General features: G+C 43.9%; 1 protein-coding gene across 1 annotated transcript in view; it reads right to left on the bottom strand.

Moving 5' to 3' along the window:
• The window catches only part of NDUFA12 (NADH:ubiquinone oxidoreductase subunit A12), an 18,531-nt gene extending 1,792 nt beyond the window's left edge, over positions 1 to 16,739 (bottom strand). The window contains exons 1-3 of the mRNA XM_006027048.3: positions 16,553 to 16,739; positions 10,067 to 10,149; positions 9,221 to 9,308 (exon numbers count right to left, since the gene is read on the bottom strand). Of these exons, the coding sequence (XP_006027110.1) occupies positions 9,221 to 9,308; positions 10,067 to 10,149; positions 16,553 to 16,641 (260 nt within the window). The 5' untranslated portion in view covers positions 16,642 to 16,739. The remainder of the gene's footprint in view (positions 1 to 9,220; positions 9,309 to 10,066; positions 10,150 to 16,552) is intronic.
• Positions 16,740 to 17,549: the final 810 nt, after the last annotated feature.

The following is a 17,549-nucleotide window of genomic DNA, read 5'->3' as shown; positions in this document are numbered from 1 at the left end:
CCTGCTGAGCTTTTTAGCTTTGGAGCCTGTTTCTGAGACAGCACAACGTGTCTTTTTAGTCGCATTCCTGTTAGACAATTATTTTTAAAAACATGGGTTACGTGTTTAACCCAAGCTATTAAAATCTCATATTAGCAAAATCAGTTAGACCCATCTAAAAGATCAGTGTTATGCTCATTTAATACACGTTATAACTTTCCATATATAGAATTTAATTATTGAAGGGGCTGTCAAATTCCACCCTCCACCCCTGCTACAGCAGGGAAAGCAGTGGCAAAAGGGCAGGCGGTAGGGGGTGAAGTAGAGGAAAGTGGCCTGATCCTTGCGCCCTTTGTCCCCCTACACTAACCCAAATCAATCAGAATTACAAACGCAGATTAAGAAAACCTTCATGACCACCAGTTTGTTTTGCAGCCACTCATCTCCCATCTGCTTCAAGTCTCCAGAGCCTGAAAAGCATTCAGGCACTGGCTCAATATGTGGGGTCTCTTGGCAGGCTCCTGTGGTGCAGATCTCATCTGGCACCCTCCTGAGAGCTGGAACCTATGCACCAACTCCTGGCCTCCCTAAGCTTAATACCAAACTTTCAGATTTCCTATAACTTAAACGTATCCTCTCTTACAAGTCCAGGCAGATGCATGCTGTGGCCATATGTCAACTATTAAAAGCCTACGGCAGGCCTAAAAAGAGAAAGAAAAGCCCTGTGCCCAGCCTGACAATACTAAGAGTTTGCTACTCCCGCTGCCACCCCTCCAAAAAACAGAAAACAACAGCACAAAAATACAGATCAGTTAGAAAATTAGTTTAAAAGAGATACTGCTCCCACTAGCTCACCTTCACCCAGTATGTGTACACTGGTATACAAATATATTTGTAGTTGGATATATGTGTTTACCTGCATGAAGCAGCAGAAAAGATACTGTGTAACACTGGATGACCAGAACCCCTGAGGACACTAGGGGTGGTACCATATTGCAGTATTTTATTTTTTTTTTAGGAGGAGGAGAAAAGAAATTAGGAGTAACACTGGGCCTTCTTACATAAATGAAAGTAGAAATGCTTATGAAATACAAGGCTCTAGAGAACAATTTTTTAAAGACTATGCTAATGACAGAATTCACTATACATCTAAATTAAATGGATATTAGTATCAGGCTGAATTGCAGTTCAAAGCAATTAGTTAGCTGGTTAGAACTGGTTAGAGATTTTCCATCAAAATGATTGACAGAAAAGGCAGTTTCTGTAAAATTTGAACTGTAAAATTTTTATCACCACCAAATTTTACTTTACTTCAAATGTTTTGATTTTCCATTAAGAAAATTAAAATGAATTATTTTGTTTCACATAGCTTTCCCCCTATTTTTTTGCCTGAACTAAACCAAAATATTGGGTTTGAATCAAACTGGTATGGAATGCCAGCAGCCTCTGACACCAAAATGACTCTTGAGGGTGCACAAAGTCACCGTTACAGTCCCCTTGTTCTTTGGTGGGCTGGCTTCCTTAGCTAGATTATATCTTTAAGTATGCCATTATGCATTCTCTCACCAAGCTATGTGACACCACATGGAAGATATCCTCTACCTAGTGAAACTGGCCTATGCAGAAGAACGTGAACGTGAGGTTTCACCCCATTATAATTAAATGGCAGTTCAGCATTGAATCAAAATGAAATGTTTTGATTAGGAATGAATATGGCAAAATACAGAACTTTCCATTGCACAGGAACTCCATTTTTAAAAAAAAATTAGCTCTAACTGCTCCACTTGAGTTCTACCTTGTAACATAACTCTCATTAGTCTAAACCAATGGTGCCCAAATTTTTTTTTTTTTTTTTTTTGCTTAGCAGGCCAGAGTGGCAGGGCTGTGTCCATCCATGGGCTGAATCCAGCCAGTGTTCTACATATGGTGCCCAGGCAGGCACGGCAAACACCATCTGCCCACACAGAGGGAGTTCAGAGGGCAGGCTAGCCCTAGCGTAGCCCTGCAGAGGAAAGGAGCTAGACTCAGTCAGTGAAGAGGGAAGGGGGCATAACCAGGTCCCAACCCAGCCCCATGAAGAGGGAATGGGGCATAGTCCCCTGGGAAGGGAAGTCAGCATGGCCAGGCCCCAATCCAGCCCAGTGGGATGGGATAGGGGACTAGCCTGGCCCAACTCAGCCCTGCGGGGAGGGAAGGGAGCATGGCCCAGCCCAGGAGCGGGCAATTATTTTGGGCAGAGGGCCTCTTACCGAGTTTCGGCAAACCATCAAGGGCTGCATGATAGGCAGCCCAGGGCAGATTAATATTAATTTTCTGAATTTTTTAGGGGACCTGCAGGCCAGATAGAATGGCCTGGTGGGCCACATCCAGCCCCTGGGCTGCATTTTGCCCACCCCTGGCCCAGCCCCATGGGGGAAGGGGACGTAGCTTGGTTTCAGTGAGCTGCGCACAGAGTGGGGTGTGGGGATTTGGTAGGAGGATGTGTGGCTGTATTAATGGCCATCACTCACTTGCTGCCAAATTTCTGGACCCATGCAGAGGACCATGAGCCAGAGGTTGAGTACCTCTGGTCTCTATGTTGACAAAGTGCATCTTACCAATGAGTTCACAACCTCAGATATAAAACCACACTAATATTTAATTGTTAACATGTTGAAAATTAGCACGAGGATTAGTACTCATTAGGATGAGTATTAGATTATGGAAACAGTGAGAGAGAATAAAAGGTCTTCCATCTTTTACAGCATTTGAAATTAAATTAGATGCATCGATCAGAAGACGCACAAACAAAGAACCCTACAGTATCAGGAGGACTAGTCTCTCTCATGACACAAACATACCACGTAATCCTAAGAGTGCAACTCTAATCTACAGAGCTATCATCAAAAATTAGGATTTCTCTCCCAAGGATTGTAAGGATACAACTAGTAATTTGCTTTGAAAAAAATAGTACACAAAAATCCAAAAGGCTTCCAGAAAAAGGTTATCTTGAAACAGATGGACACCAGTAGAGTATCTGGAAGCTATACGATAATTGTATTACATACATAATAGGAAACAGCAGGGAGCCTCACTAGTCTCAGATCTCACATTTCTAAGAGTAGTAGAGCTGTAACAATTGGAGAAAAAAGTAGCAGATATATGATCTCAAAGAAAGGTAACCATCTTGGGAGTGTACCATGATTCTAAGAAGATGGTGGTTTAAAATACAGGCACTGACCAAGCCTTCTTTTAAATGTTCCTATAACAAGCATTACTTAAAAGTGCATAAGAAGCCATAATTTGTTTCAGTCTCAATTCTCCAAAATAGTCAATCCAAGAGATATTAGAAGTTAAAAATTTCAAACAATGTTTAATCTATCCCAAAACTATAAATTCAAGACACCTTTTAATTTTTTTTTGTCTGAACTAATATTTGCTTTCTTCCTCAGACATCCGACAGAGATTATTCTCCACCAGCCGGAGAACAAAACTGCCAAGATTACAACTAGCTCTTTGAGGCTGTAATTTGTCTTTTCACAGTCCTTCCACTAGTAATAGGGAGTTACTATTTGGAAAGATACCGTTTTTAGCTCATCCTGCCACTTGCAATATTCAGATCACATGCAAAGGTCAACATCCTGTGGTTCTTCAATGCCAAAAAATAAACTGAAATCCACTGAGCAACTCAATAGAGGGGTGTTCTTCCCCAATCTGGTAGGAGAAGAGAGGAGAAAATTGATGCGAACAATCTCTGATCAAAAAAGAAGCACTCTTTCAGTAGCTGAAAAACAGATAAGCTTTATGGAAAAATCCATAATTCAGTGAAGAAATCAAAGTCAACTAACATTTAGAGAGGCAATTTTTAATAAACCAGATATATTAAGTGATGTTCAGGCACACATAAGATATGCATGATATTTAAGTTAGACGGTTCTCATACAACAGAGAAGATTTATATTTGATATGTCGCATTTAAGAGAGTCATATTCATGCAGTATAAAGGCAAACCTATTTTTGTTTAAGCTAACCATTTCTAAAACATATTTAATCTATTTAATTAGTTCCCAATATCTTATTTTGCTGGCACATTTGCAATGATCACTGTACCTGTTAACAGCTATATGGTCAGGTATTAGCAAAGTGATCATTCTTTTTAGGATAAGAATCCCAGATTTAGAAAGTCATAGTTTGTGCACACTGAAGTGCACGAGCAGAAAAGTAATTTTTTTTTTCATATAACAGAAATGCAAATGGAATACACACACACACAACATATTAAATACCTGAAAAGCAAGGCATGCAAATATGCTGATAATGGCAGAATTCAGAAAAAAAGTTTCCCTACTACACTGTCTAAATTCTAAAGATACCACAAGAATTCTTGAAACTGCTCTGCTGGTATTTTGAACACTGCATCATGTAGCTGTGCACTACTTCTTTAATATACACTTGTCTACAGCAGATGCAATCACAGCTAATGAAAAAGAAAACTGAGTGGAACGTAATAGAGAAAAACACTGACCTGGGCTGAAGAAACAGGGAAAGCCTAGAACTAGGAAAGCCTAAAACTAAGCGAGATGTTTTCCTTACTCCAAAAACTATTACATGTACAGATCAGGATGGTGAATAAGGGAGCATCCACAACTGTATGCAATTAAATGAAAAAAATCTGATCGTGGAAGAGTGTGAAAAGCATTTCCCATACTACTTTTATCCAGAAACCTACATGGCTCCATTTCATCCAGTTAAGCTTGTCAAAATGTATCAAATAATAATGAAAGCTTGTTCAAAAGCAAGAATGAGCAAAATCAGAGCTGATGAAAAAGAGCAACAAAGGGCACTGGCTTGGTATAAACGAGTACTCCACAAGTATCCCTACACAGCTCTGCTACAAAGCTTTAATCTTGATCTGCAATTCTTCTGTTATACAGTCACAGGTGTTTTTGAGCAGACTGACAACTGCCTCTAATTATTTGTGCAGTAGGTTTTGAGACATATACCAAGGGAGAGAGAGACAAAACCAAATTCATTTTCTCATGGCCTGCCACTTACACCATTGTGTATCAAATCAAAGATTTTTATTTCAAGATGGAATTAATGCAAGCTATAATTTTATATTGTTGCACAAACGGCTAGTTTTGTGCCCCTGGAGGCTTGTCCAATCCACCTCTAGGAGAGAGTCACACACACAGGCTGGGTCCAATTTCAGATTTATTGTTTGTAAACAAGTTCGACAAGGGAGCTTAATGCTCAAATCCGTGTCGACCCCAAACAGAGTCTGGGGTTCCTTTTTATAGCTAACATAAACAAAAGATTCTAACGTGTCGCGTAATTATTGGCAGCCCAAGTATTACGTCTTATAACATATGTCTAGCAGGTACATGTTTTATGACGGTTTACATACATGTCTCATTTATATCTTAAATCTCCTCCCTGGGGCCGTCTTTAAGCCCATCTCGGTCATTCTTCGGTCAGGGTTTGAGTTTTTTATATCCGTATCTTTCCCTGTGCCTCTTCTCTTATCTCTTGTAAGGAGTTATTTATTGCATCTGTTCTTGGCTATGTCTGTAGAAGTCTAGTGCTACTCGTAAATCTATCATTGGCCTATATGCCTTAGCAGAAGCAATTGTGTAGTGAAGCCAAACAGTTCTCAGCTGTGAAGCCTTTGTGTAGTGAGATGAGACATTTTTATCACGCAGCTGCTATACAAACGTTATTGCAAAATCATAATGACTAGATTATAACATATTTTTACCACAATATCAGCTTTACTACTGCAAGTTCTCTGTGATAAGGACTTTCAGTGCAGCTATCACAGGCATAAACAAAAAGGTACCATTAGAAACAGCTGCCAGAATATATTAGTTCTCAGTTTGTTTAACAGCATTCCCCAAGGAGAACACGTTCAGTTCTTGTTATTATATGATGTTACATCTGGTAGGAACTCATGAAGACATCAGAGTTGCTCTTCAAGCCAGGTTTAATTTTAGGCTGCACTACAAAAATTGGTTCTCTGTAGCCTTAAGTTATTTATTTCAGCACTGAATAAATGGTACTGATGTGGTAAGGGGAACCCCCCCCAAAAAACAAAGACAGACATAAAGATGCCCCTTCTCAGGCAGGGAATACAATGAATTAAATAGATTGAGAAACTGAGTACTTGAGAAGAAACAGATTAGTCTAAACAGATCAGACTAAAATTAATGATACCTGTACAGGGGAAAAGATATGGGAGAAAGGCAATTGCTAGAAGGAAGGAAAAAGCTGCATGCTAGATTATTTTATTTAAAAAGATTTAGTTTTTATTATTTTCTGCCTGTGAAGATATCCATTTTCCTGTGCTGCAAATGAGACAGTACTGCTTAGTGGTAAACTTAATCTTACAACAGTTCCAGAAAACTCAGTGTCTTATTCCCCCCCAATCCTTTGTCCTGCTCTCATCTCTATCACAATAGGATGCAGGAGCATTATCTGGTTCCCTGCTAAGCAAGTTAACTTAGCTCAGCTTTCACCTTGAATAGGTGTTCCATGTAATCTATAAAAGTAACAAACACAAATATAAAAGTCTTCATGAAGGCCAGGTTCAGACTAGGCAGTAAAATGCTGGCTTGCTCAGTCCAATGCTGGTGTAGACTTCAGGATTGCAAGATGCTCAAATTTGGCCTAAATACAATACTCCGAAAAGTAAATGCCCTGTAGCAAAGAAGCGAGATAAAGCCTTGGGCTGCATTGTAGTCTACATGGACAAACTACCAGTTTCATCTGTATCAGAATGCTACATTTAGTGAGATCAGCAAGGGAAGGCATTTAATCAATGGGTGCTAACAGATTTGGGGGGGGGACGGAGGGGATGGACACACCAAAATAATTCACGCTTTACCAGAAGCAGCAGCTCATTAGTTTGACCCAGCTCCACAGCATCTGTATAGATTGGGCATTTCAGCAGGGCTTTTTGGCACTTTTATCCAAAGCTGATTCAATGAGCTAGATAAAGAGCCAAAAAGCTCAGCTAAAGCATCTGATTTATACATACGTTGTGTGAGCCGGGCCCAACTAACATGATGCTTCTTCTGGGCATGCGCTGGACTTGGCACAGGGGCATGCGGAGTTTAAAGTACAATTTGTGGGGGGATTTTTTTACATCTGTAAACAGCCAATGAGGAGTGGTGAAAAGATGCCACATGGTACAGAGCATTACCAGCCAGGAGACAGATGCAAAACCCTTTTTAGGAGGAAGTAGGTGGCTGGAAAATAAAGGTCTCCAGCTGGCCACCCATGTAGCCAAATGAGACAATCCATATTCCCCCATGCTGTAATATACACAGTAGTGGATATTATCAAACATGAGACATTAGATAGCCTGTAGAGTTTTACTTATAAAAAACTAAAGTAAAAAAATTCCCCAAATTCTGTGGGCAGTAATGAGCTAATGCCACATTAATTACGCACTGGCTTCAAGATCTTTGACCATTTTTCAAAACTAACCATTGAAATAGAAACAGAAAAAGAATACTTCCATTTACTGGAACATGCCCTCAATGTTGCACAAATATTGCACTTCCCCTCTGGTGGACCAGAAGTGCTGCTGATTATATACGAATGCTCAGTCCTGATCTACTGGTGGTTTGACAGTTTTAATTAACTTTAAAGCCTAATATTAATGCAATGTTCTGGTACAAATCTGAACTGCTGATTTGAGTTTAGAAGGTAAGATTCCAATAGAAATGTCAACTCAGAAGTGCACAATGTGCCTTTCTCTATACACTTAGTAAAATATTTCATCCCCACACAGTATGGCTGAATAAATAGTGTTATTCAAACCTTAATATTTGCATTTCCTGACTTTTGGAGTTCAAACTTGCAAACTTCATATTACAGTGGAAATTCTTCTATTTAACTCCCCAAAGTTTTAAATAAAAATATAGCAACTACCTATTGAGTTTAGGTGCACAGTATTTTCCACTATTCTCAGAGGTTTTAAGGTACACTACTAGATAGATACAGAAAATTCAATCACCCAACTAAAACGTAAAAGAGAGAGTTTTCACTATGCATGAACAAAAGCAGCTTTTCAAAGTCAGATCACTGCCTATTAGAGGTGCACCGATATATTGGTTCATATTGTATTGGTACAGATAAAAGGAAAATTGTCATTATTGGCAATCAGCATTTTTGGCTGGCGTAGCTAATAATGTCACTGATAAATGCTATGTGCATGTGGGGGGGGGGGGGGGGGGGGGGGGCGGCAGATTGAGGCCCCACGGTGAGGGAGGAAGTGGGGCTGGGGAAAGAATTACCCGGTAGCCCCCACTCCCAGCACTTCTCATCCTGAGTGCAGCCTAGGTCCAGCCCCTCTGCCAAGTAGAGGCTGGCACAGCCCCTGGCCCTGAGCCCGCAGTGGGCAGCCTGCTCTCACCCCACGTGAAAATCTGGGGCACATGCCCCCATGCTTCCTCCAGGGGTGCGAACAGTGGCTGCCCCCACACCCCTTCCCTCCCACACATTTACCAGCCAGACGCTGCTGTCCAAGCTGCCAGGCTGCATATCAGCTATTGGATCAGTATTAGCCGATATAGCTGGTTAATAATCAGCCATTGGTATTGGCCAAAAAAATCTTTATCAGTGCACCCCTACTGCCTATACATTTGTCAACAGGATAAAAGTGGTTGAAAATTTGAGGTGTGAAAGATTAAAACTGTAAGTTGTCTTTCAATCCCAATTAGGTCCTTCTTGTGGTAAGAGCGTCATTTCTGCCCACTCGGACTTTCAGATACTGCTATTTGTAGCAGGAGACATTTGGATTTGGGAGTTGGGCCCTGATCCTACAACCTGTACCACTTTCATTGGAGCACAGGGGACTACTTCCTGCACTGTCAGAGCCCTGGATGGTCAGCTCTCTCAATGCTGCAAACTCATGTGGATACCACAACCTTTTATTTTTGAGATTCTATGGTTTGGAAAGCATGAGACTCAGAATGTGGCTGCATGTATCAAAAGACATCCTTACTCAACAGAAATAGTTCCTGAGAAACTCTCTCATCCGTGTTGTCTCTGTGTTCCTAAACCAACATATTAAGACATTTTCTGAATAAAAAGGGAGAACATCCTTCAGACCAGATTCCTTTCACTATCTAGGAAAGCTGGGGCTATAAAAGAATGCCACCTTGAGGCCATGTTTAATTCAATAAAAAGTCTTTGTTATAAAGCATATGGAAGAATCCATAGGTTACACAATTCATAAATATATTAATTTGTTTACCATTCCGGTGGCACCATGCTTGCATCCAAATCCCAGTATGTATTTTTACCATTCATTTCAGTAGTATACTCAACCCATCTGTGTCGACCTTGAATTTGATAAAGGAGCAACACTGTATTAGGTAAAAATAACTACTCCCACAGTAAAAGATAAAAACTGTAGTAAAACAGAAAGTGTATTAGGAAGTGCTTTGGCTAACAAATGGAATGTTTACCATGACAGACATGCATTTTGGGATAAATATAAATCAACCTTTATTTTGCAAGGTCTTCTGCATGTAAAGGCTAATATTTTCCATTAATACTGAATTTAATCTTTTGGAGTTTAGCAATAGGGAGCAGGGGTGGCCAACCCACAGCACATACAGCTGCTTTGTTTGGCACATGGCAGATCCAGCAAGAAGCAGGGAGAACAGCAGCAGACAGGGCATGGACAATCAAGCAGAGCAATGAATCAGGCTAGGGAAGGAGTCTGGGGTGGTACTCAGGGAGAGGGAGCGGCTTACCTTGTGGTTGGTGCACAGGCCAAAGAGGGCATTCCTTCCGAGGCCAGTAAGCCACAGCCCCCTCAACAAGCCTTAAAGAGCCACTGAATTCCCAGAAACCCAAGCATGCATTTAGTCCTAAAAAAATGAATATTTAGATTTTGGGGGGCCCAGACAGCCTAAGAAGGCTGTATGCATGGGAATACAATCAGGTTCCCAGAGTTCAAGAGAGCTCCATGAATCTCCAAGGACCCTGTGAGGCATTGTATAGATAGAGAACTAACCTATTAAAAAGGGGGAAAGGGGAGGGGGGGAGCAGGGGGGGCAGTCAGTTTAGTTAATTCTTAGCATAGTATACTTACCAAAAAAATACCTTTTGTCTTCAAAGTATTTGTTTCCATATCTGTCAACACCGATTAGCGTACCAATCTTCAAATCACTGACCCTGCAAATTCCCAAGACAATTTCAACTAAAAGAAATTTCAACTGACATTTTCAGAATGCATTCTCTCTCTCAAGGGTGTAGGTTGTAGCCATGCTGGTCTAAGGGCATACACACCAACTGCAGATGCTTCCTCAGCCTGAAGAAGGGTTTTTAAACTCAAAAGCTTGCTAAGAAAAGTTTTTCCAACTATTTAAGTTAGTCTAATAACAGATATCAGATTCACCCAAAGAACTTTGTCTCCTTATCTCTCTCAAGAAAGTACTGTTTTAATGTCAGTAAAAACTGAAACTGACATTTTAAAAACCAGGTCATTATACACTGAAGTATCTTGCAAACTTGAGTATCCCACTTAAACGGGCAAACTACTGGCCAAATTCCACAGTTCATTTTGGGAAAGGTCTTGAAAACATGGGAAATAATCCAACTGAGGGGATAAAAGTAAGGTACAGTCTTACATTTTATTTGTAAAAATTGTGCGTTAAAACAGGATTCCTTCAAGGCCAAAAAAAAGTTTCTTGTAAAAGTTGAATGCAGTAATCATCATATTCCCTGTTTCTGCTTTCTGTTGTAAGGCTGACATTGAAGGAAGTTAGCATGTTTGAAGGAACTGTGTGTGAAGAATAGGGCTACCTGAGACCGTTTACTCTCAAAGTATTCTATTAGTGGGTTTTTCCCACTAAGATGTTTAACAAGAAAAAAAAATTCAGGAAGAAGTGCAATTTCTTAAAACCTGACTGTCCTTTAAGGAAGTTGTAGCCATCTTTTATTTATGGAAAATGTGTTTTTTTTAATCACCAGGTAGGCTACTGAAATATAAACTTAAATGCTCAGTATAAAAGTAGTACATTCTGTAATAAAAACTTCTCATTAGGAGGATAGTAAAACACTGGAACAGGTTACCAGAAAGATGGTGGAATCTCCATCTTTGGAGGTTTTTAAGACCCATGTAGACAAAGCTTTGGCTGGGATGATTGAGTTGGGGCTGGTCCTGCACTGAGCAGGGGGTTGGACTAGATGGCCTCTTGAGGTCCATTCCAACCCTCATTTTCTATGATTCTAAGATGGTCAAAGTAGCATCTACCTACATATTCATTACCAATGAACCGGAACTGTCACTGACAATATTCAAAAGAAGAATTTTGAGTAGAACAGATGGCTGAGCATAACCAACACCAGACCCAAATTCCATGTGTAAACAGATGTATGCATTCTTGGTGTTTCCCTAGATGCAGTTACATAACACTCACCTGAAACTGAACATTTAATTCCCTGCTGCCTTTGTATACTGCTAGATAAAGCTGCAAATGTAAGCTTTCATGTTTATAGACTGTAAAGCACACTCCACTAATGAACTGTCATCCAGAATATCAAACACGCAGAACATCTAGTGAAGCAGATTTACTCCTTTAATTGCTCATTAAAATTGCCTCAATCCAAAATTCTCTTGTACCCTAATTTTCAGAAATAATCTAACACAACTCAAAATGTTTGTTTACAGAAGATGTAGCATTTCATTATATTGTTTTTAAAATATTTTTAAAAATATATTCTAATATAATAAAGGGCTTTGTCTGTCCGTCTGTCCATAATGCTTTTGATCAAGTTGTGCATGTGTCACCATTGAGACAGGGTTACCATACGTCTGGGTTTCTCCGGATGTGTCCTCGCTCTTTTTAAGCCTTCTGATCTCCGTCCAGGTGGGTTGCCCGGGATTTCCCTTTGCTCTGCTGGTGGAAGCAGGGGCAGGGCAACTGCAAGCAGCAGAAAGCACACACGGACCTGCCTACAGCTGCAGAGGCGTGCAGACCCATGTGGTGCTCCCTGCTGCCTGCAATCGCCCTTCCCCTGCTCCCACCCTCCAAGCAAAGAAGAAACGCAGAAAGGGCTGTTTGGACTCGGTAATGACAATTACATTTTTCCTATTTCTCTTCCAAGTAAGCCATCCGTGTTCACAAGAACATCACTGCACAAGTTTAATGAGACAATAATTGCATACCATCTTAACTTCATACACAAAAGCTTACCTGTACCAACTTCTACTTGAGTTCAATATTATGTAACTACTGGAGGCTCCAGCCTTAGGCTGAAAGACTCTCTAAATCATTTTGTTCGCAGATGCACAAAGTAGGAAAAGATATCTGCAATTACCAAAATTTTTCTAGTTTATTTTGTTCAAGTCCACAGATCTATTACAATGACTATTTCAGTCTATTTGCACTTGGGAAGCAGAATCAGCCCCGTCAGTCACTGTCAGCCACTGTCAGCAAGAGAATGTTCACCCTGCTGAAATTTCAGTTGAAATAACATCCACGGCAGCCGAGATAAAGCCAAATCTACTGTCTTAAACTACAGGTTGTGTTAAATACACTTTGAGGGGAAAAACAAAACCCCATGCAACTATTTCTCCAACTACAGGGAGTAGTAAATGTCACTTAACAATAAAAACTCATCTCTGGGTGTCAATTTACACCCCCATCCTGAATAATCTTTGTCTGCAGGGCTGACAATTTGTGGCCCTTACTACGCAAAAAAAGAAGAATTTTCAAGAAAGTACTACTAAACATTCCTGATCTTCATAGGAAGCTCTACAGATTCTTTACAATGGGATTTCTGGGACAGGGTGCCTCCAGTGTGAGAAGCAGGGTCTTTTTAAAATCTAGATATCCAAAATGGGTTAGAAAAATACATATCCTTTTCCTTACCATGGGAACTAAGGTATGAAGACTCCCTGACAAAAGAAAGAAAACACATTGGCTAAAAACAAAGGAATAGCTAGTATACAACAACAGTGATCTGTCCATCCAACAAAACTAAAAAAAAAAAAAAAAAGATATTACTAGTCCTGAGACCATCAATGGTCCTAATGACTGGACTGAAGCAGGAATAGTTCTTGATGCTATGAAAACTGGGAGGACTACTGGTCTGAATTCAAAATTTAATTCTAGGCCTTCCAACTTCAAATAACAAGCACTGTCTGATTAGAGATGGTAGCCACTGCAGACCTATGCAGAGGGAAAGGAAATGTGAAAACATCACTTGTAGGGTTTCTCCTCAGACAATGCTATAAGGAACAGAATGGTTTCAAGGTCATGTTCTATGGTCTTGCAGGGTTGGAATAAATCGATATCCCAAGGAAATATTTAATATGAGGATTTGGTCAAAACTCCTTCTGATGAGCATATGGAGAATGTATATTGCCAAAAGGTCACTTTTTTTTTTGTTTAGATAGTATTAGACTCCTACAATAAAGTTTTCCTAGAGAACTCAAGACTACATTTCATTGATTTAATACAGTAATACAACTATAGACTGTATCAGCACAAAGAACACATTTTATTGATATTTTTAGGGTGCAGAAAGCAATCTCTTGAACAATTTTAAACCTTTGTGCTCTTAGACCTACCTATCTCCTCTTCTGCCAAGAAGAAAGAGGTAACCCTGCCTAGAATAATCATGAGCAATTGCCCTCTCTGCCTACCTGACCCTGTGAGCTTCTCAACAAGACACTCAACCAGGCATGGGGAAACACAGCCAGAATACACAGATCCATCCTTTTGCCCCTAGCTTTTAATGGCTTAGACTTCCTCTATAGAAGTCTGAAGGATTACTGAGTATTACATAGCTAAATTCAGCAACTCTGTTACGCAGCAACACTCTTGAGTGTTCAGGAGGTATACTACAACTGCCAAAATTTATATTCCAGCATTCACAGAATATAGCCTTTGGGGTTGAAGACCTACAACAGTTCTTTTACTACAGACCTCTTCAAGAATCAGATAGAGAAATCACCAACAGTAACTACTCTCTTCTGAGTACCTCACATCACACAGCTGAAGGCCCAGTCCACTTGTTCCTGGAGCCTTTGTAGTAGGCAGTAATTGGGTTAGCTCCTCTCCAGCACCGGAAGCTATGTTTAGCGGAAGGCTCAAAACAGAAATGTGGAAGCATTTGAAATGTGGAAATGTGGAAGCATCAGTCTAGTTCAGAGGTGCTCAACCTTGGGCCCATATGCCAAATGCAGCCCATGGAGCCAGAGGTATCCAGCCCATGGGACTCCCCATAGATGGGGAAATTTGTGGCGGGGAAGCGGTGGCAGTACATATAGCCTCCCACTCCCTTTGCCAAGTTTCCAAACCCAAAGCCCCGTGCAGCAAGTTGGAGTTGGGTAATGCATCCTACCCTCACTCTCGCAGGTGAATAGAGCCAGGCTACCTCCGCCACCCCCCACAGGGGCCAGGGTTGAGCCAAGCTGCCCCATCCCCTTCTATGCACCAAGATGGGGCCCTGCTGCGACTGGCCCGTGATGGATCAGGACCATCAGCTGGATCTGGCCAGGGCACTGCCCATCCAGCCCTCTGGGCAAAAAGGCTAGCACCACTGGCCTAGCTCAGTAGAGGTCAAATAGCCTATTTTCTTCTTCACAGCACTGTCTCCAAATCAGCCCAACGCTGTAGAAGACCAGCTACCAGCCATCTGCCCTAATAGGCCCAATGAGGTGGGCAGCAACTGAAGCACCGCACTTCTCCTCCAGCACCTCCTCTCACTCCACCTTGCAATTCATGAAGGCATGAATAGAATCCCCACAAAGCAGCTTGTTACACTGACACCAAGTTGTTATACCTGTAACAGTAATTAGAGGTGCACCAATATAGTGGCTTTTTTTGCCTAGTGTAGCTAATAATGTCATCGATAAATGCTGCATGTACGCACGCAGCCACAGCATAAATGTGGCCAGGAATGCAGCCCAACGGCCTGGAGAGCAGCATCCAGCCAGTAAATCTGGGGAGGGGGGAAGGGCATAGTAGGAGTAGATCAAGGCCCCCATGCTGAAGGAGTGGGGCTGGGGCAGGTGCTGCCCAAGTGGGGCGGGGCACAGGACGGAGCTGTGGCAGCTCATCTGGAGGGTGCAGGAGAACGGGGAGGGGGGCAGCTCCTGCACATACCCCCAGGGGAGGTGGCATGGGGGGCACATGCCCCTCAGATGTGTGTGCAGAGCAAGGGCAGGCTGCCCACAGCAGGCTTGGGGCCAGGGGCTGTGCCGCCCTCTTCCTGGCAGGGGGCTGGGCCAGGACTGTGTTCAGGGCAGGGGTGGGGCAGGTGGCAACAGCACTGCCAGAGGGGGCTACAGGGAATTCCTGCCCCTGCCCTACTCACTCCCTCACTGTGAGGGCCTTGATCTGCCCCTCTATTCAGCACTGGTGAGGCCACATCTGGAGTACTGTGCCCAGTTTGGGGTCCCCCACTACTTGGGTTACTATATTTCCAGCATCAAAAAAGAGGATGGGGGGGAAGACAGAGGAAGGGGCATATGATTGTGAGGGGGCAGTGATACGCTCTTGCCCTGCTTCTACCCCTCAACTCCTAAGCCCTTGCCCCTCCAGCCCTGCCAGCCCCCACTCTCCCAACCCACAGTCCCCTGCCCCCCAGCTCTACAGTGCCCCTCACACCCGACCCACAGCCCCCTGTCCCCTCAGCCCTGCTATCCAAGCAGCTCCCATGATGTGTGCGCGCCAGTTCGCTTACACACCCACTCACATACACGGTCTCTTTACCTGGCTTGCCAGGGCCCAGTGGGTTTGCACGTGACCCCTGACAGCCAATCACCTTGCCCGCTGCTGCCAGCCCCCACTCCCAAGCAGCCAACCCGGGAGAGCAGATGAGCAACAAACTCAGACATTTGCTGTTATTTTAAAAACCTGCCCAGAGGCAGCACAGGGGGCCAAAAAAGAGGGCATGTCTGGGGAAACCTGGACATATGGTAATTCTACCCACTATGGAAAGGATGTGGACAGATTGGAGAGAGTCCAACAGAGGGCAACACAAATGATGCGGGGGTTGGGGCACAAGATTTCTGAGAGGCCGAGGGAACTGAGTTTATCCAGTTTGCAGAAGAGAAGACTGAGGTGGATCTGACAGCAGCCTTCAGGTACCTGAAGGGCAGCTCCAAAGAGGATGGGGCGAGACTGTTCTCAGCAGTGACAGATGACAGGACAAGGAGCAATGGTCTCAGGTTGCAGCAGGGGAAGTTTTAGGTTGAGTATTCGGAAAAACTCGGGGGGGGGAGTGCAGCAAAGAAACGAGTCATCCAGACAGGCTGTGGACTCTCCATCCTTGGAGACGTCTAAGACCCGGCTCCACACAGCCAATGCCGGGGGGCCGGTGCTGCTCCGAGCCGAGGCCGGACGAGGCCCCCCAGCCCGAGCTCTCTCGGCTTCTGACCCCAAGGGCAAGCAAGGGCGGCCGTTCAGGGGACGCGCCTGCCCCTACGAGGGAGACGAATCCCGGCGGGTTGCTCCCCCGCGGAGACACCGCCCCGCCCCTGCGGCCGCAGGGCCCCAGCACGGCCCGTCCGCAGCCCCGGCCCGGCTCCCCCACGCCCTGAGCGTCCCCGCCCGGCCGGTACCTTAACACCTTCCATATGGCGCCGCGGAGACCGCCGTGCCCGCCGAGCTGCCGCAGCGCGTTCCGCAGCACCCGCACGTACACGGCCATGGCCGCCCAGCCTGACCCAACGCGCGGGGCACTTCCGCCCCACTTCCGCCACTACCCCCGAGCGGGGCGGGGACACGGCAGAAGTCCCGTCCCTTCCCCTCGCCGCTGCGCTCAGCCCTCCCAGCGCCCCGCCCCCTCCGCCAGTCAATCCAACCCGCCCCGCCTCCACGCTTCCCCGAGGAGCCCAGCACTCGCCCAACGGCCCCCACGGAGCAGCGCAGCTTCCCGAGCCAGTAAGCGTGCGCGTGTGTGTGACATAAGTGTGCGTTACTGCGTCACAGGGGGCGCGCTTGTTCTTTACATTGCATAGCCACTCTCACACGGTAGTAACGGCTCCATCTCCCCCCATCGCTTCGTATGTGGCTGGTGAGCGCCAGTACATCGTCCTGGGGGTGTTCTGTGACGTGAATAATGTCCTCATCAACGCACGGTTGCTATTTTAATGAGAGGTGATGTGATAGCGGGTGAGATCGTACACATTCGTCATATAAACACATGGATGAAGAAGACGACAAGTTGCCAAGCCTGACAGCTGGCAAATGAAGCTGCATTTAGAGGCCAGGCTGGGCCCTCAGACACTAGGGGCCAGGACTGCAGGCAGATCTCGGATTTTGAAAAGGGTGCCGATGGGGAGGTGCATCATGACGTATGAAACAACATGTATTTTTCTCCAGTGAAAAATAAACTATAGGAGTGTTACTAGTATGCTAGGGGCCTCCGGCTGCATTATTCAGTTGAAAGTTGAAGGGAAAAAACAAATACCACTTCACTGGAATGAGTTAGGAACCTGCCGGGCTGTTACCAGGAACCACTAACAGGCAGCAGAATCGCAAAAGAGAGGCTAGCTTGACTGATGGAACAGCAAGACCATTCAAAAGAAGAGAGGGTCATTAACACCGGTGGTATGA

This window comes from Alligator sinensis, unplaced genomic scaffold (assembly GCF_000455745.1).
Source record: "Alligator sinensis unplaced genomic scaffold, ASM45574v1 scaffold141_1, whole genome shotgun sequence".
NCBI classification, from domain to species: Eukaryota; Metazoa; Chordata; order Crocodylia; family Alligatoridae; genus Alligator; species Alligator sinensis.
Note: the sequence above shows the minus strand (reverse complement) of the source record. Positions and strands in the feature narration are given on the sequence as shown.